The sequence below is a fragment of the Durio zibethinus genome, chromosome 25 (genome assembly GCF_047325235.1).
Source record: "Durio zibethinus cultivar Kanyao isolate XHJ-2024 chromosome 25, ASM4732523v1, whole genome shotgun sequence".
Classification (NCBI taxonomy): domain Eukaryota; kingdom Viridiplantae; phylum Streptophyta; class Magnoliopsida; order Malvales; family Malvaceae; genus Durio; species Durio zibethinus.
In genome coordinates this window covers 15,133,041-15,153,718 of record NC_143186.1, presented here as the reverse complement: position 1 = coordinate 15,153,718, position 20,678 = coordinate 15,133,041, and the positions used below count along the sequence as shown (strand labels likewise).

The 20,678-nt window shown below is 30.0% G+C and overlaps 1 protein-coding gene across 3 annotated transcripts; it reads right to left on the bottom strand.

Moving 5' to 3' along the window:
* Nucleotides 1-360: 360 nt before the first annotated feature.
* On the bottom strand, nt 361-5,689 carry LOC111275836 (putative ubiquitin-conjugating enzyme E2 26). 3 transcript variants are annotated; one of them, XM_022861381.2, is made up of 9 exons: nt 5,519-5,689; nt 5,254-5,356; nt 3,401-3,541; nt 2,756-3,283; nt 2,321-2,650; nt 2,153-2,216; nt 1,776-1,915; nt 1,358-1,669; nt 361-1,178 (listed from the first exon to the last, which is right to left on the bottom strand). In XM_022861381.2, the coding sequence occupies exons 1-9, from the start codon at nt 5,599-5,601 to the stop codon at nt 885-887; spliced, it is 1,995 nt and encodes a 664-aa protein (XP_022717116.1). In that variant the 5' UTR covers nt 5,602-5,689; the 3' UTR covers nt 361-884. The 3 variants fall into 3 exon arrangements, with proteins under 3 accessions (XP_022717116.1, XP_022717115.2, XP_022717117.2); XM_022861380.2 differs by having other exon boundaries at nt 2,321-3,283; XM_022861382.2 differs by lacking the exon at nt 5,519-5,689 and adding an exon at nt 5,433-5,480 and having other exon boundaries at nt 2,321-3,283.
* Between the last annotated feature and the right edge of the window lie 14,989 nt (nt 5,690-20,678).

Sequence of the window (20,678 nt, the reverse complement as noted above, 5' to 3'; positions counted from 1 at the left end):
TGGATTTGATTTTCCATACAGGCCTGTATTACAACGTTGAAAACAACATTTTTGTAGTATGTTTTATTTTTAATCTTTATCCAGATGATTTATGTATGCAAATGCAGAAAGTTCATTGTTTACATTTGTGATCTCTTGATAAAATATTGATAAAAGGTAAAACTCTTAAGAAATGATCAAATCTGAACCGGCTCAAATATTAAAAAAAAAAAACCATTCATTAACAGCCATGGTGGCTACCATTTTTTTTTTTTTTTCCCTTTCTTTACTGGTAAAACGATTTTGTCACTCTAAATGGAATGATGATTCCTAACATCACCCTGATAATAATTTCAGGTGTTATTATTCACATCAAGAAGATTTGAAAAATGCTGAATCAACTACGAGAAATTTAGACCTCCTCCAGGAGCAAAGGCAAAATTTCCAGTTTACATGAACATATAAAAGCTCTAAAAACAAAAGAGAATGGGTAATTTCCTCTTTGCACCCAAACCAACAGGAAATCCACCAGAACACCAGTTCAGATTTCTCAAATGCAATTACTCAAGAAATATAACACCCATCGATTTCCAGCAATAGATCCGAGCCATCTCAGGTCCTCATTGATAAATGCTAAGAACAACTGCATACAGTATATCCCCTCCTTGTGCTAAGCATGAGTTAAGTTGTACAGCTCTTATGAAAAAGAACTGATAACCTGGACCCCAATCTTATATACATCCATGTACAATGTCAATTATAGCTAAGCGTCCTATGAATGAAAGCATGTGACACTCCTCAACTCAATTCTAAACTACTTGACAAGAAATCAATTAAACTACTTTGCATATTTATAAATAAAACCATTCTGGTCAAGTTTCAAAATTTTAATTTCAAAAAGTAGTTCATATTGCAGCCTTGGGAATATGATCAGCTTGATTAATCTGACATTTGGGGGAAGTAAGAAATTTCTCACAATCGTTGACTCCAAGTACTGTAAATTCTTTCACGAGCATATTTACACATCCAGCCACAGAGTCCTTAAACTTCTGTGAGCAGCTCTTGTCACCTTCATCGACATCTTGAACACCACCTCTTACCAGGCAACCTACCTGAGCGCCATCCATATATGCTTTACACGCCACAAGAATATCATTAGCACGCCTGTAGAAATGGCCCACAACAAAATCCTCAAAATGCTGCACCCAAACATGACTTTATTAGAATTTTAAGCCAAAGAGTAGCAATGGTAATTAGACATTCTAACTCGCATTGTGGAACAAAATTTCCCTATATTATCATCAATATCTTAATGCAAGTGACTAGTCCAACACTCCAGGCTAATGGAAATATCAAAAATATAATCTTTTCAACTTACCTTTGGTGGCCTCCTCATTGAGTAGATCATTGTCTTCAGTGACAAGATAAATGTATCCTCATTGTATTGCCGAGACAATAATTCACCTTTTGGCGTGCCACTATGATGTGCCCAACCTGGCTCATTAAAGTAAGGCTTCTGATTCAAGATTAGAGCCTGAATAGATACCAGAACTTGGAGCATGGTTGACATACTAGGTATCCACTTCTCATTCTTATTACCAGACCAGGTGTTAAGAAGACTAAGGCATACTTTCCCACAACTATACAAATTTGGATTGAGTCGAAGGCCACCAGAATGGTAGTAAACATGCTGCAAAAGGCAATAGATAGTCATCAGACCAAACATGTACACCAGAAGATATGTTCATACAAGATGCAAGATAGTTTTTTCAAATTCATGAACTACAATTACATACTGGTGGTACTTTAGGATAGCTAGCAGGGAAGAAAACATCAAAGAAGAAGAGACCATCATGGTAGGGAGTGCCCTCTGCTCCTATAATTACAGCCCTTAAGAGATCCATCCTTGATTCATAAACCCTAACAAAAATAGTATCTGTTGAAACAATAAAAATGAGATAAAGTAAGAAACAATATTATTTATACATTTCATCAACAAATGAGTAAATTGTTGCCAGCACAGTAGAAGATCTCAGCTCTTAATATTGCATCCAAAACCCAATGTGCATTTTCAGTCACAATTCAAGTATGCAGTTATTTAAAAGGGATGATAAAAGAAAGAACAAGTCATCAAATAAAAATTATTTCGGAGTATATAATGCTTAAAACTCACCTGGCAAATCCTTCTCAAGTATTTTCCACTCCTCCTGAATCTTCTTTGCCCAATTTTTCGGTGGCTGCCACAAATAAAATTAAGAAAGACCAAGTTTATTGGTTGAAAAATTAAGAACATAACAACAAAGAAAAGGTAAACCTTGATATATCTTGAAAAACTAGTCACCTGCTTTGTTGAAGCACCACTGGAAGCATAGTGATGGTCGGAAAAGTCTTCAACAGTATCAAACTGTTTAAAAAGTTGGAGCTTATTGAGGATATCTTCTTCATTCACATTTCTCTTCTTTCTGATCTCTGCCACTTCTTGAGAAGTAATATAAACACCATCAAATGGGTCAGGAAAACTGGAATAGATATCATGCTTATTGAAACTATATTTTGGTTTCATAGGTGGTGGCCACCAAGGCATCGATGGCTCCACAACCACATTGTGATTTAATGCATCTACAGGTGTAGGAGAATTTGAATGCAACAAACTACTACCACCAATTTGCTTCTGTATGGCAGAATTAAAATGATCCCAATAAGCTGGATTTACTGTATCAGGGAGCTTCATTGCATCAGAGTGACTCACATTACTACCATTAGTTGAACCACCAACCTGGGAAGACTGCAACGAATGCCCAAGTGGAAGATTTTGACTATTCCATCTATGTCGCGAAGTAGCTGACTTCTTACTTTGAGAACCTTGTGGAAATAACACAGGTGAAGGCAGACTGGCTCCTCCAGGAGAATGACTCAAAAGATCACCTGGGGTCTGGAAACTTGTGCTACTAACTGAAGCTGCCTTCTTGTTTGCATGAGCAGGCTCTAATAACCATGATGAATGATATTGATCATTTGTATCAACACTCGATGAAATGTTCCCTAGAGAAGTTTTCTTTTTACTCCCTGAATAATCTGCAAACCAAGGGATGGCTGCCTCTACTCCAGCAGGAATATCAACATTATCAAAATGTGCTTGCAAATACTCATCAATATCCATAAATTCATTAAGGTAATTGTTATCAAAAAACTCATCATCGTAGGCCAAATCACAATCAAAGTTATATATATTTTGTGATCCTTGAGTTGAAAGCTTAGAAGGTTCAACCTTGTTTATTGAACCAAGAGAATTAGCCACAAAGTCCTGCATAGAAAAAGGGGAAAAAGTAACAACAAAATCACAGGTCCAAATGTGCATTAAATATTATGCTAGACACCATAAACAGTAACTACTGCAAGAAGACTCCAATCTCTCAGATACCTCAGCTTGAATGGTATTATAAACAGCAGAGCTACTTTTCACTGCCTTCCCTTTGTTCCTTACATCAGCTCTCTCATCAAGGATCACTACATCACTTGAATCTTCATCTTTATCAACATCAATTATTTCATGAATAACAACCTGCCAAGATAAGAAACAGAAAGTTTCTAGTAACCCATGAGATAAGATAAGGAAGATTTTTCCCAGAGCAAAAAGATTGATGAAAAAAAATGAGTTAAGAACACATAACTTGATAAAGAATCATTTAAAGAATGTGAGGCTTTGGTAAATTTGTGTTTTATCTCTATTTCTAACAAGGAAGGTTGTATAATATAATAGATGTTTCTTTGATATGAATAGCTAGATTTGGAGTTTGTTTATCTAAAATACTCAATTTATATAAAGTCAACCTTAACCTCAAAATAGTAGAATTAGCCACAAGAATGCTTTTCCAACATCCTACCCAATCTATGGCTACTCTCCATGAAAAATAAGATTATCTGGTGTGCTCTCTTTTCCACATTAATTAATACACAGATCATGTTCAACATCAAGTTCATTAGACTATTACATAAGACCCTTACTGACCAAATCCATATTTTAGAAATTATGGGACATTTTCAGTCTCAGACATGGAAAATGAGACTTAATTTGCACCTAAACCTTTGTGCTGAGCAATTACAGAATTTGATCCCTATTAGTTTAAATGCTCAATACTATCTTCAGAATTGTATAAATGTAGGATATTGCCCTTCCATCACGATTGATCTCAGTTAGCTCAAACTAACAAATGAGAAAAGTCCTTAGAAACTTCCTGATAATTAACCAAACCACATTGAGCATTGAAAAATGAGCTTGAAGCCAATTATATTCATTTCAAGCATCTATTCTAATTATATATACATGCATCAATTATTGTCATCTAGTTACTAAAAGAACATAAACACTACTACATTCCCCTAAGGAATATGCAAAAGCAAACACATGTTGACAAAAAACCTATATGCAATCAAAATTTAAAAGCAAAGCATCATCTTTTATTTTATACCCCACAAACAAAAAGTAACTAGTCTATAATAAATTAAATAAAAAGGCTCAAAAACAATTCCACACCAAAAGGAAATTGAATCTTCAAAGCTCCGCATTTCAAAAAAAACAAAAAAGTTACTTTGTGATAAACAAGTATCTGAGAGTGGTTTTGGTGCATGGATAAATATGAGTTCAGGTAAGAACACACGCTAATTAATCACCGACTCCTTTACCAAGCATGCTTATCATATGGAAAATGGTCAGGTTTATGGTAAAACCCTACAACAGGGGCCAAAGGAAGGACCCATTGTCGCAAACTGCTCATTTGGGGCCCCTACAAGCAATGGTTCCTTAACAAATAAGGGCAGAGAGCAGTTAACAGTCACCACAGTTGCCACAATAACTACTCCCTTCTATTATTAGCTCAAAGACCAAAGTCCTACACCAACCAAATTTTACATTAAAAAGAAATCTAAATATGGAATAAATTTGTTAACTTTAAACCACCATGATTGTAAGAACCATAGTCACAAGTCCCAACAAACAGTGAAGAGTGAACACATAAGTTTTCACTGTAAAAATCCAAAATTTAATTACCTTAAACCCTAATAAAACAATATCCAAACAAAAATAAAATCAATAAAAATTCCTAAATAAACCGATTAATCAAAATTCTAACAACAAAAGCAACAACAGAAGCGATCACTGTATTTATTCGAATCCAAAATTCAAAGAAATGATAATTTTCATATAAATGAAGTTAAACGAACAAAAAATATGAGAGAGAAAAATTTTAAATAAAAAAGAGGTTTCTCGGAGGAGACCTGTTTTTGTTTAGACTTAAAAGAGCGAGGCATCGGAGGAGGAATCTCGATCACTTCAGGGTCCATGAAGGAACTGGAATTTGACGAAGAAAACAGTCGTTTCCTGTTTGGAGAGTAAGAAAGTGAGGAGAGAAAGAGAGATAAACTGAAAGAACAAGAAAAGTCATCAAAGAAAAAACCCAAAAGACGCTGAAATCTTTTTCTTTTTTTTTTTTTTCCCTTTAATTAAGCAAGCAATTAAAAAAAAAGGATTTTAAAGAAAAACTTGGAATTCCGCGTATTGTAATTGGCTAGCCGAGTCGACTGCGGCGGCGATGGTGGCAACGGCTTCTTTGACGACCTGGTCATGAGGGAAACGATGCCGCTTCAATGATTTTACAAACGGGAAAATTGTTTTTTAATTCTTTTTTTCTCCAAAAGAGACCTTTCTGGCTATGGCTTCGCGCCTAGTCATGAGTGATATATAATCAGCTCCTTCCTCCCCAAATTACCCCTATTGGTTTAACTGTGGTCCCACTATGCTTACGTGTCAAGCATTAGTAACGACTGCTGGGAAGTTTGCATGGATTCAGCTGTAGAAAATCAAGGCCCAGGCTTCTCAGATAAGCCATGGTAAGGTGATTGAATTAAGATTGGAAAACCTACCAACGGATAAGATCGAGGCAAGTGCATTGGACATTTTTCAGCAGGGAGACACTGCAGTTTATTTTAAGGGTAAGAAGAAGCTGATGACGTCCACGTGTGCATCAAAGTTCTCTTGTCGAGTGGGACCCAGGCAAGCTTGGGGACGAAGCCGGGAGATTCGGATAAAATATTTGCTAACGTGGAAAATGAATCATAATTGGTTTTTCTAAAAAAAAAAAGAAAGAATAAATCATAATTAATGTCCACTGCTTTTTAGTTTTTTTTCTTGCTTAAACTTAAGTCATTTTCAAAAACTATTTAGATTTGGCAAAACAAATTTCCAAAATCTTTGATAAAGATTTCTTTCTTTCATTTTTTTCTATCAAGTGAATGAAAAATAATTATATCAACATCGACTCGATCTTATGATAAAAAAAATAGATTTAACTTTTGATAATTTTAAGTATTATTTTTATTTAAAAAAATTTTAATAAATCTAATTTTAATGAAATTTAAAATTATTTAATAACTTTTGATATTTAATACTTATATTCCAAAAAATTTATTAAAAGTTTATGAGAAATGAATTTTGAATATAAAGGAGTGAAAGATTGTTTTTTTTAATTGATATTTTATTTATTTGTTTATTGTCTTGTAATTAAGTTTTTATTTACTTGAATTTACCTTATTACCTAATAAAAAGTTCATATTTTGAAATAAGGACGTTTATTCGATTAATTTGATTAATTTAAAATTTAATTACTTAAAATCCAATTAAACAAATTATTTTATTTTATTTTAATTAATTAGAATAAAATTTTTTAATTTTGAAAACTAACCAATTGAAATTAATTTAATGGATCGATTTTTTTTATTAATTGAATATTAAAATATATTAAATTATATTATATTTTAAATTTGTATTTTTCTCATACATGAAACAAATTAAATAAAATCATCTAACAAAAATATTTAAACACTAAAATATTAAATTAAAAACTCTAATAATTTGAAATGAAATAGATAATTTCATTTTTTTATTTTTGTTTTATAATATTTTGGTTAAAATTTTGGTTAATTCAATTAATTCAGTTTTCAAACTAAATTAATCAAAAATTAAAATTTTTTTAAAATCATTTTTAATAATTAATTAAAATTAATTCAATGACCAATTAACTAAATAATTTAAATCAATCCAATCATTAATTCAATTAAAATTGAATTATGAAGGTATAAATAAGAATGAAAAAAAAAAAACTTTAAACAATGGTAGGCCTGTGGAAATGGCAGACTTTGGGCCTATTAAAAGAATAGTAGACTTAGACTGAATATCTTTTAAACTAAAATTTCCCAAGAAAAAAGGGCCGAGACTAGATTTTGGCCCAACAAATGGACTAATGCATTCGATAATCCAAATTTTTTTTTATGTAAAAAAATAGACAAATCATAATTTTTAGTTTCTAATTCATATATAGTTTAAATTAAATTTCACTTCATTCACATAATTGATTTTATGTATACTAATCTAAATTTTTTTTATTTTCCAACATAATATCATTATTTGGTTCTATAATTATTTTTTATTTTTAAAAGTATTCATGTATGTGTATATATATAATAAATTTTTATTTTTTACCAAAAAAAAACATAAACCAATACTTCTTTCATCAAATTTTCAAAATGGGTTTGATTGTTTTATGTAATAATCCTAAAAAACTTGATATGGATAAGTAAAGAAGAGAAAAAAAAAAAAAAAGGTGATAATGAAAAGGACAACCAAGATTTTTCTTTGCTATTAATGAGGATAAAAAGACTGAAAACATATATGTTAAGGCTATACTTTGTTCTTATAAAATCTTCCAAGGTTGAGATCGAACTCTTCAATTAGACCATCCCTCAACACACAATCCTAAACCATATAGCAACTTTGGAAACCTCAATTCCTTTTCGACATCGAAGTTGAACCTTTTTAATATTTGGTTTGTCATGGCCCGATGAAGCAAAACATGATCAAGTACTCTAGTCGAATAATCATCGATTGACTCATTGTCGTCAAAGGATACATAGGCTTTTGCTGTAAAATCCATAAATCTCTCCACTTCCTTGACGAAACAAGGGTTCATACAACATATTTTGTTGGAACGAAATGGAGAATGTTTTCACAAAGAAGATGTAGCAGACCAATTATTCACTAGCTTTCCCTTTCATTTGATGATAAATAAGCAAACTTACTGTGAGTTCTCATAGTAAAAAAAAAAAGGGAAAAAATATTAAATGAACTAAAATATTGAACCAAAATGTTGGATTGCTACAACAAAATGGAAGAGAAAATATTTACATTCCAAAGAGAAGTAGGTGCATCCTATTTTCTTTAATTGCCATGAACAACAATCACATGCAACAATAAGCAGCAAGAATTCTCGTAATCCACAACCGTTTTTAATATCACTAAGGGAAAAACTTTGAACCTTGACATCTTTTTATCCTATAAAATTTGTCCATGTTCATACTAATGGTCGAAAATTGTGTTTATATAGGCAGTGAAAAATATATACAAGTTGATATTTAGGAATAAAAATATAGTTATTTCAAAGATTTTCTTTAAATAACTTATGATGTATGGATATTTTTACAAAATTACTTACAAAATATAACAATTAGCTTGAAGATTTTTGCAATGGTCATAATTTTAAAAAATTTTGTCAAATAGCTTACAAAATATATGAATATGTCATGCATTTTTTTATATTTTTTAAATATAAATTATTAAAATTTTAAATCAAAAAATTCCATAAGATGCCATTTTGTATTTTTTTATGTTAAATCATGTTGTTTGTGCCTAATCAACAGACTTTATTTTTTGCTTCGTTTGATATAAAAATTTGTAGTGTTGTTTTCTAAAGGTTAAAAACTCAAGCTTCTAAAGTTTTATTTACCATTATTTCATGGAGAACATTTGCTTACTTTAACATATAATTATTGGATAAAGATAATAAAACATTACAGTAAAAAAATTAAAACCACACCAAATAATGGTTCAAAGGATGACAAATATGTCACCTTCATAATATAGAAATGCACAAAAATATGGGCTTACTCGTATATAAGAAGATGCCTTCAAGTAACAAATTCTAAAAAATTTTGATCGATTTTCACTACAAGAGTTTAGGTTTTTAGTAGGGTTTTTTTTTTTTTAATGTTTAGCGGCGTTTATAAACGCCACTCAAAAATTTATGGTGTTTGCGAAAAACATCACTCAGAGTGCTTGTTATACACTCGTAGCGAAAAATAGCAGCATTTTCAAAAAAATATCTCAATATTAGCACCGTTTATATCTAATATGCCGCCATTTTAGCAACATTTCTATCTTTGAGACGCCGCTAAATTAGTGACGTTTTTATGAGAAAAATGACATTGCTTTGATGGTGTTTGTAACTGAAAATGCCTCTATATTAATGACATTTGTATCTTTGAGATGCCGCTAATTTAGTGACATTTTTTTAGAAAAACGTCATTGATTTGATGGCATTTGTAACTGAAAAAACCGTTATTTTAGAGGCATTTGTATATGAAAACACCTATATATTAGCAATGTTTGTATCTTTGAGACTGTTAATTTAGTGACATTTTTATGAGAAAAATACCGTTGCTTTAGTGGTGTTTGCTGGTAAAAGCAAATTTAGTGGCATTTTTTATGAGAAAAATGACATTACTTTGGTGGCATTTGTAACTGAAATGCCCCTATATTAACAGCATTTGTATCTTTGAGACACCGCTAATTAGTGACATTTTTATGAGAAAAACGTTGTTGATTTGGTGACATTTGTAACTGAAAAAGCCATTATTTTAGAGGTATTTGTATATGAAAACGCCTCTTATTAGCGGCGTTTGTATCTTTGAGACACCACTAATTTAATGGCATTTTTATGAGAAAAATACTGTTGCTTTCATGGTATTTACTGGTAAGAGCGTCACTACTTTTAGTAGCATTGTATAATACAAACGTCACTAAATTATTTATTTAGCGACATTGTTGAACTCAAACGCCGTCATTATGTAAAAATATTTTTTTTTAATTTCTGTTAATAAATTTTATTTTCATTAAAGAACTTAAATTCAGAAACTGAAATTAATATAAACTTAATTCATGTTTAAATATATATATAATTAATACAAAGCTTAATAATTAGTATAATAACATTCAAATATTTTTAATACATTAACAAAATAAAAATTAAAATATGTGAAATGAATGACTGCATATATTTTGCTGGCTACTAATTGATGAAGAAAATTTTTCACCTTGGTGACTAGCGTACTTAAGAACCTACGGAATAATACCATACAATTTTTAACACTTCATTGTAAGCTTTTTTATATTTAAAAATTTAAATATTTACTAAATATAATACCCGAGTTGGTGGAGCATCAAGATCATTTTCTGAAAATTATTGTTGCACAAAATTCATAAGATGATCGAATCAATCATGCAATTGCTAAAATTTTACACGCTTTTGCTCCATTCTATTTCTCAATTTTGGCATGCTCCTGTTCTCTTTCTGCTTCCATTTGCTGAAAACATTATTGCATAGTTTGCAATTCCTCTCTCAATATTGAAATGTCTTACGAAGATTAACTTGCTGAGAATGTAAATTGCTGAGAGCTATATCCATAATAGGCAGATGGTGTTAGATCCAATCAAAGCCTCGGACTTGTCCATGCCTTTTTTTTTCAGCAACTTCTATGAATATTCGATTTTCTATTTCTTGCATGTTAAGAGAACCATTAGATGATACTTCAATCTCAGCAGTCATTTTCTCTTTCACTTTCTCCTGTAAATTTGTTATATACAACTATCAAGTTTAATGATTAATTGATAATATGTTAAAAAAAGTAAATATTTACTTTTCATTAAAATAGATGATACAAATTACCACAATTTCTTATGTTTTGACATTCATGTAAAATCCATCTTTTTTTGTGTTATACGAAAAAGTTTCACACGTCTAATCGTACCATCCATCTCATTTTCCTATACAAAAACATATGTTATTTGATAAGATATATATCAACCGTAACTTATTCATACATATCAAGCTTGTCAATCAAGTATTAAAATTTCAAATAATTTTAATCTCATGTATTTATATTTTGACCCTGTAACAACATAAAAGTCTTAAACATACGCAAACAATAAAAGCATTTTGAGCTTTCACACATATCGATCATGAAAACCAAATTCAATTATCTTCTATCGGTTTAATATCAAGGATTGAAGCCATTTAATATGCTGAAAGCCATCCAAAAGTTTAATTTGTATATTTGCCTTTTATATTCAAAAATAGTCCCAAATAGACATAAACGATAACTTTTTCTCTCATATTAACCATAGGAACCAAGTTCCATCAATCAAACAAGTTTAATATCAAGTATTAAAGCTATCCAAATTGTTAAAATACAACAATAACAACAAATTTGTATTTTACCTAAATATATGTAAACAATAACTTTTTCATACATATCATCCATGTCAACTAAGTTCAAAACTTTTAATAAGTTTAACATCATGTATTAAAACTATCAAAACTATTCAAATAGAACAATAATTGTTAATTTGCATATTTACCTTTTAACGGTAGAAAAAATTCATTCATTGGAATAAGTTCATTATCATAAACTTACTATCTCTTTTTGCTTTCTTGCAAAACTTTTTGATCTACTTGTATGGCTATATTTCTGTTATTTTTTGCTACCAATCCTAATCTGTTCTTTTTCCTGTTATAAAAAATAATTGCGTATATAATAGAAATACAAATATTACCAACTTAAACTATAAAACACTTTCATCATTTCATTTTACTATATAAAGTTATAAACTAGTACATCTCATTTTCTTGAAAACCAAAATCTAACTAACTGTTCATATTGCCATTTAATCATATTACGGGGTAGATTTTTTATCTTCACCTTTACAGTATACTTATTCTTCAAACTATACTTATAATCTTTCCATTTCTTTTCCAATGATTTAAGCACAAATAAAATTGGTATTTCAAGTACAAATCTTAACTGTAATAATACAATAAGAAAAGTTTGAATAAGTAAACAAAATGTAAAATAAAAAACTTTTTATGTCTAATTAATTATACTAATATCTCAATAAAGTTTAAAGCATCAGCCTTAACTTCTCTTAGAACTTTATGCCATGTTTCATAATGAATAGGCAATTTCATTCCATTACGGGCTAGCATGCCTAGAAATCCAGCCAATAGTTGAGCCTTTTTATCAATTGGCAGCCAATAGTTGAGCCTTTTTATCAATTGGTTGCCTATCAGAGTTTGCAGACACTGCAATATGCTCATTATGAGGTTGTGCAAATAATTCCTTCAAAGTTATCTGACCTCTGGTCCTCTGTTGACCATTGTTATCAACTACAATAAATAAAAAATAAATTTGTAAAATCATAATACTTTTATCATTATACTTGAATTCTAAAATTAGAGTATATCATACCTACATTCAAATTTAAAGCATAATCAATTGATGGGGTACTATCTAAACTTGGACCTTCCGTATTGTCAGATCCAATATCAGTTGAAGGGTTAGAAGTGACGGAGTTAGATTCGACAGTACATTCATTTCCTTCCAAAAGATTCAATCCATAGCTAATATTTACAGGTGCCATGACAGTTCTGAACTAATATCTTTGATAGTTTTTCTATCACCGTATTCCTCCATATTCTAGCTTATCTACATCATAAAAGCAAATATAGAAAATATACTAGTTTAAAACATATATAAAAACATTGAAAAGTTAAGAAATCAAAACCTACAATATATAAAGAACATATCGATTTAAGGGAATCAAAAGATAATGTATGATTTAGAATACAATAATTATATAATAACGAATGTGACATTAATTACATACAATCATTTACTACATTATGTCTTAGACACTCAAATAACAAATTATAGATGCACCGTTTCATGGTTCATAAATGTCTTCGTAACATCTTCGTAGACCAACTGAGCGTATGTACTGGAGATATTTTCATTCAAGTTTTGTTCAGCAAAAGGATAACATTTAGTTTCATGTTCAACATCATCTCTAGTATCTAACCACATATCAAATAATTCTCTAGGTATGTTTCGAATAACAAAAACAAACCTAATTCTTTGGGATCTTCAAAGTAAAATACTTGTTTGACTTGAAATGAAAAAACATAAGGTTCATCGATAAGTTGTTGTCCATTATGAATTAATCGAGAAAAATTCACAAGTGTAAATCCATACTGATCTTTCTTAATACCCCCATACTATTCACATAAGCCCAATCACACTGAAATAAGATAACTTTTTACTTTTCATAATACTGAAATAAGATAACTTTTCACTTTTCATAATAATCCAACTCAATGATGCCATTAATCATGCCATAATAGTCAACATTTTTCTCTAAAGGGTTTGTTTCCTTAGCACTAACATAGCTAGTAGTTGACGAAGTCACAACAACGGCTAAATTTTTGTACTTCTAAATTTTTCACGGGATTTAGTATGAAATCTAAATCTATTAATGATAAAACTTTTGTATCATTTCACAATCTGGTTTGAATCTTGTGAAAGACACTTCACCTCTTCACTAATAAGCCTTCCACTTCAAACCTATAAAAGTCAAATAAATATATATATGTTATTAATGTCATTTACACCGTAAGCATTCTATGTAGATTTCTCATAATGAGAAATATGGCATTACTTACAATTGCTCTTAACCATTCATGAAAGTTTTCAGCGAATAACTTATCAAGTTCTTAAGAGTTTGATCGTCAATAATGTGTAGGATCTCTCAAATTATTTCTATACTCACTATAAAGCATCATGATAAAATATTAAGAATAAAAAAACTTTGATGCTAAATTATGCTTAATGTAATAAATAATTTCCTGGCTAAAAAACTTACGTGCGAAATGATTCAATTAAGTCATGTTGAAAAAGAACATATCGATGTGCTTGTACCTAAGATTTATCATCTAACTCTACTAATTTAGCTTTGTCTATGGGTTGTCCAAAACTTTAAAAAAGATAATTGTAGGTAGAGTCTATATGTTGTATACCAACATTTCTCGATGGTCTATTAAATCTTGTTTCAACATCTTCCAAATAATGAGAACAAAATGTCATACACTCTTTTGCTAAATATCTTTCAATAATAGAACCTTTTGGATAACGTTTATTGTAAAATAAGACTTTAACCTCCCCAAAAACCTATAGCATAAAACATTAGTTATATGTTATTTTAAGTAGAGTGGCTTGATCATTAAGAAAAACGTAATCCATCTATTAGCAAATAATACCTTTCGATAAGATATATCCATCGATAATAAATCGACCCACAAACTTTTGCTTCATATAAAAGGTGAATAATCAAATGCATCATAATAGTAAAAAATTTTAAGGAAAGATCTTCTTTAAATGACATAAAGTAATTGTGGCTCGATCTTAAAGTTTGTCAAGCTCTTCCACATTCATACATTTTTTACATAAAGATTTAAATATGTTACTCAATTCAATTACCATAGAAGTGACTTGTTTTAATATTGATGAACGTAAAGCAATTGAAAGTAAGTCTTGCATCAAAATGTGATAATCATGTGACTTCAATGAAGAAAATTTTTGCCCCTTCAAATTCACACATCTCGATATATTTGATGCATAGCCATTCAAAACTTAGATAATTTTTAAAACCTTGCAAAACACATCTTTTTTAGCTTTAAAAATCCCAAAACAAGCAGCAAGCAATCGATATTTGCCATTAAGAAGCAATTTTAGATGAAAGTCTGGATGAATCCCCATATCTACTAGGTCAAGCTGACTCTTTAAGTCATCTTTGGATCTTTTATTGACCTCGAGAATTGTCTCGATAAAATTTTCGTAAACATTCTTCTCTATGTGCATCAAATCAGGGTTATGACATAATAAATTATATTTTCAATAAGGCAACTCAAAAAAGATTTTTTTTTTCACAACTCAGACTCATTAAGGTTATCTACTTCATCATCCTCTTTATTACTTTGAACATCAAGATCATCAACTTTAGTATGAGTATCACCAACTTATATAATATGAGGTCAGACACTTTCAAAGATGTCCTTCACGTTTTCTTTTAATGAAGTTATTTTTTCATAAGTGAAATTGATATCTTTTAACTTTGATAAGATATCAGACCCACTAATGGGTAAAGACGATCTCTTCAACTCTTTAGTTCTATCAAAGAGATATTTTTGGAATCTAAATTGATGATTATGATCAACCATTGATGATGTCTCATATAACAAAACTTTCTACCATTAGGTAACCACATCGAACATATCTGTATAGCATAACATGGACAAGCATAATGACCTTTTTACTCTAACCAAATAAATCCGCATAAGCTAAAAAATCATTGATAGTCCACAATAAAGCAGCACGCATATTGAAGTTCTCTTCTTTTGATGTATCATAGGTCTCAACTTCTTCCCATAATTACTTTAACTCTTTAATAAGATGTTGTAAATAGATGTCTATATCATTACCCAAACCTTTTTTCTCTAGGAATTATCATAAACAATATAAATGACGGTTGCTTCATAGCAATCCATGGTAGCAAATTGTAATAAATTAATACAACTAGCCAAATACTATAAGAAGTACTCATCATTTTAAACGAGTTGAATCCATCAAATGCTAGTTCAACCATAACATTTCAAGGATCAAATGCAAAGTCTGAAAACCTAGAATGAAATGATTTTTATGTCAAAAAATCTATAGGATGCCTCAATAATCTATCAACCGTTCATTTTTTATGTGCTATCTCATTGAATCTGCAGTTTTGAAAGATATGAAGAGTCGTTGAAGTCTTAGTATTAATGAAATATAGCGTAAAATCTTAACATGCTTCTTTTTTACACATACCTTATCACTATCCTTATAATCTTTCATTGGGATTTTTATCCACCCAACGTGAAATACCACACAAATGACAAGATTTTTTATTTTTTCTATCCCCCCAATATAACATACAATCATTAGGATAACTATGAATTTTCTCATATTCGAGACATAAATCATTTATCATCTTCTTTGATTCCTTATGAGATTTAGTAATTTTTACAAAAAAAAAAAACATTTCTTTCATAAACTCTAACAATAAAGTTAGAGAGTTTTTCGTCAATCCACATAAGCATTTCAAGTGAAAAAGACGAACACAAAAAGATAACCTTGAATGTTTTAATCCTTCAAAAAGTTTTTCATCATATCCTCAAGCAACTTATAAAACTTTGATGCTTCTTCTTTAGGTGATTGGTCACGTACACCTATCTCAAGTTCACCAAATTCATGCATTTCTATATAAGACTGATTAAATCTTTTACTTTAGGGAGAAAGATTATGAAAATATTGGCTATGAATATTAAAAGCATATCACAATATGCCTTCAATATCATCTATTATAAAATGATCGTGTTGGTGTTAGGGAGTCCTTGAAGTTGAAGAAACTCTAGTGGAAGACCTTGACGGTACAGACTCTCCATGAAAACATCAATTAACATATCCCAAAAGAAATCCAATACAAATTAAATGTTCAAAAATAACTTAATGCATTTGTCACTCAATATTAGCACACTTCATACATGGGCATAATATCATATTATCTTTACTTGTATTCTCAAATGCAAAATTAAGAAAAATTTTCACTCCATCTCTGTACTCTTGACTTAATCTTGACTTTTGTATCCAACTCTTATCCATTTAGTACTTGATACATTATCATATCAAATGTATATAAATAATTTATATGCAAACGAACATGTACAATATTTAAGTTTACTATGTACAACACCAAAGATAATAACAAGACCAATACTTACACAAAATAAGAACTCCTTGTTGTGAAGTAATTTATTAGCTACCAGATATTAAGAATTTTAAAACTCTACTGCTAACGTAGATAGTGCCCAAAAGTATTTGTAGTTGAGGTTGAAATAAGGTGAAATAAGGTAGATTTTGGAGAAAATTGTTTACACCAAAAAGAATATCACGAATTGCAAAAGCTAAAGGAATAGTCGAATGAAGTAAAACCTAAAGTAAGTAATAAATAGTCAAAATAGGGTTCTAAAAGATAATGCTAGAATACTAAAAGCTGAAGGAAAGTGAAAGTAAATTGTACTTAGTCTGAAAAAAATAGTATAATATTGAAGATGAAACTTAAAGTTGGTAATTAGATATGCTAAGTTTGGAAAGATTTTTATTGGACCAGATTATAGAAGGCGTTTACTTAGAAAGACGCCTACAATAATTTCATCCTAAATATTTTTTGAATATATTATAGGCCTCTTCAACAAAGTCATAGTAGAATTATTTGGTAATATTTATAAAAATTCAGGTAATATCAACAAAGTCATACCAGTGTATTGGAGTATTTATAAAAAAAAATTTTAATACAATAAAAATTTTCTTTTTTTCTTATAAAATAATAAATAAAAATTAATCAATATATTAAAAAAATAATAATATAAATAAAGAAAAAGAAAATTTTATCCAATGATGAGATTCTAAAAGTATTTCGAGTAATGATACTTTACGAAATTCCTAGGTGAAAAGATTTTCTTTAAAATATTACCAGTGTATTGAAATATTTATAGAAAATCTTCAATATAATAAAATTCTTTTTTTTTCAAAATTTCAATTAAAAATAAAAAAATCAAATAAATTAATTAAAAAAATTTCTAAACAAAAATAAAATGTGTGCATTAACTTATTATCATTTGCATTACATGCATGGTATAATTTTTTATGAAAAGTAAATATGAGCCTCCAAGGATGGGATTCTAAGGTATTCCGAAAAGTGATACCTAAGAAATCTTTAGGTGAGAAAAAGTTCTTTTAATGTTACTAACGTACTGGAACATTTTAAGAATTATTTCGATAAAAAAAGTTTTAATTTATTTTTCTCGAATAAAAAGGAAACAATAATAAATAAATAAATAAATAATTTCTAATAAATAAAAAATCAAAAAAATTATTTTTCAAACACAAAAAATGGGACTATTTCTATTAAAATCAAAGGATAATGCATAGTTAATTGGCACCATTTTTAAACGGGCGCTATGAAGGTGCTAATCATTCCCCACTCGTAACCGACTCTCAAACCAAGACTGTTAAGCAGACCTTAAAATTATCCTTTTAATAAATTTTAATTAATTTTAAGATTTCATTAAAAGGATATGTTTTAATAGGTGGCCAATCATACCTAGCCAAAAAAAGATTGGTGGTGACTCTGTTCTCCGTTATTTTTATTTCATTTTCAAATTCATCAGGCAGACACAAAACTTTTATGACAGCTTGACGACTCCATTGGAGATGTCCTTTTGTTTTCAAGAGTCAGACCAAAATTAACTATGTGTTATCCTCAAATTTTGATTTAAATAGTCCTAATCGGTTTCTTAGATTTTTATTTTTCACTTTTAACAAAAAAGGCAAAAAAAAATTGAAAACAAAAAGAAAAAAATTTCCCTCACGTTTTTTTTTACTATGCCTCTTATGCTTTATTGTTGTACATATTACTCTTAATAAATTAGGATATATTTGCACTCACAATGACACGATGCATCTCATGCATGAGCTCTATACTCGGGCTCTATCCTTTATAAGAGAAAGTAAAGTACCTATGCCATCGTGAGGTGATAACTTTCGCAATAGCAAGTGAAATACTTTCACTTAAATTGAACCATTTTCGTTCGTAGCCTATAATGGGTGAAGATTGGGGTATCTTACTAGTCTAACATGGACTACAATGAGGAGCAATTTGAGAACCTTTAGACCGTGTCAATCTAAACTCAGCACGTAATAAGCTTAAGAAACCAACCTTAGATAGAGTCTCGTCCACCTTCTTGTAAGAAATACCTAAGAATAAAAGTTGTGTATAATACAAAACAAAATAAAACTAAAAAATAAAAAATATTTTTTCTCAAATCACATCCTCACACTAACTCAATTTTGTTTTTTTTTTTTTTTGCATTAATCATATCATATAGTTCTGCATCGAGATATTTGCTCTAGGATATATTTCTCTCAATAAGTTTTCATGGATCCTATAGAACTACAAATTTACTTATCCTCAATTAGTATCTCATGTGAGCCATGTAATGAAGTACATGTTTAGTCAAAAGAAGCCTAACAAAAGAGTGAAGATTATTTGCCTATCAGTTATGTGTATGAATTACCTGAAAAAATACATTTAGATCTCACACAGAATGATTTAGAAGACTTAGCCACCATCTGGGGTCAATTAAATGAAGAAAGAAGAGAAAGCTTTTGTAAGAAGTACAGGTAGATTGTACTTCTCATTTCGATAGTGATTGATGAATAGTTGATCAGAGTAGCTATATAATTTTGAGATCCATCTTATAGATGCTTCACTATCAAGAGGATTTAGTGCCAACTATCGAAGAGTATTCAATTTTGCTTATGATAGAACTATAGTGTCCAAATAAAATATTCACTCGAAAGCTAAAATCAAGTTATCGTAAAAAGTTGACCAAGCTTATAAGGGTTAAAGTGGAAATCATTGATTCTTTCGTGAAGTCTAAAGATGAACATATCAACATTTGTTGAGACTTTCTCTAAAACTTCATTCATGAGCATTTAAATGATGATCAAGGTATGGTTGTGTTTGCTCTAACATTGTATGACATGGTAATCTGTCCGAAAACTTTGGGTTACATTGAGATAACTATGGTAGACTTTTTCGAGCAAATTGAAATCCAAGCAATTAATCCCACTCCAGCAGTCCTAGCTGAAACTATAAGGTCATTGAATTTCTATCAATGAAATGAAAAATGATGGTTCATAAGATGTGCATTGCTGTTATATGTGTGGATCAGAAGTCATTTTAAGTGTGAGAATAGTATTTTCTCGAAGTCGTATCTACGAAATAAAGCATCAATTAAAGAGTTTTACAAAAGTCACTGGCCAACATTGAAGACTAAGAAAAAGTGAGTCATTTTCCTATGAAGGCTTATCGGATATGAAATTGAATGGATGGCACCTTGGATGCCTCGGGTGCCCTCGTTGTATCGTGAAGGAAATGAGCCATGGATACTGTTATTAGGGCTATGGGATGTTGCAAGTTATGCTCTATTAATGGTGCTTAAGCAATTTGGTGCAAAGTAGTTTGTTCCTGTCACTCATGGCCTGGTCTATGTAGAATTCATTTATGGGAAACCAAATCCATCAAGAACCTTGGAACAGTTGATCTAAGCATGAAAAAGAACATGAAGAATGAGGTTAGGGCCTCTCATTAATAAAATCACCTCTGATTATCAAATTTGAAAGGCAAAATGGCTTAGAAACGTAATACTCTGTCCTGATGACAACCCATATCAATTGATTAATCTTTTGAAAGAGGTACAATTATCAGAAGTTGAGCTTGTCAAGAAAGAATTAGAAGCTGAAAAAGAAGAAATAAGAAGAAAAAATTTGAGACTTCGTGAGAAAGTAAGATAATTGAAATATGAAGTAGAGATACAAGAAAGTAGATTATAAAAAGTCATAAAAGAATGAGATGTGACCAATAGTGATTTGAAAGATCTATACTAGAAAAATAAGAGATTACGAGTTTAATTCAAAATTGAAAAAGTCACCAAGTCTTACCTTAGTCGACAACGTGAAATAGATGAGCTCCGAGAGGAAATGAACCAATGGAAAGGCAAAGCTTAAAAAAAGCAAGAGGAGACCACCAGAATTTCTCAAGAATGTCA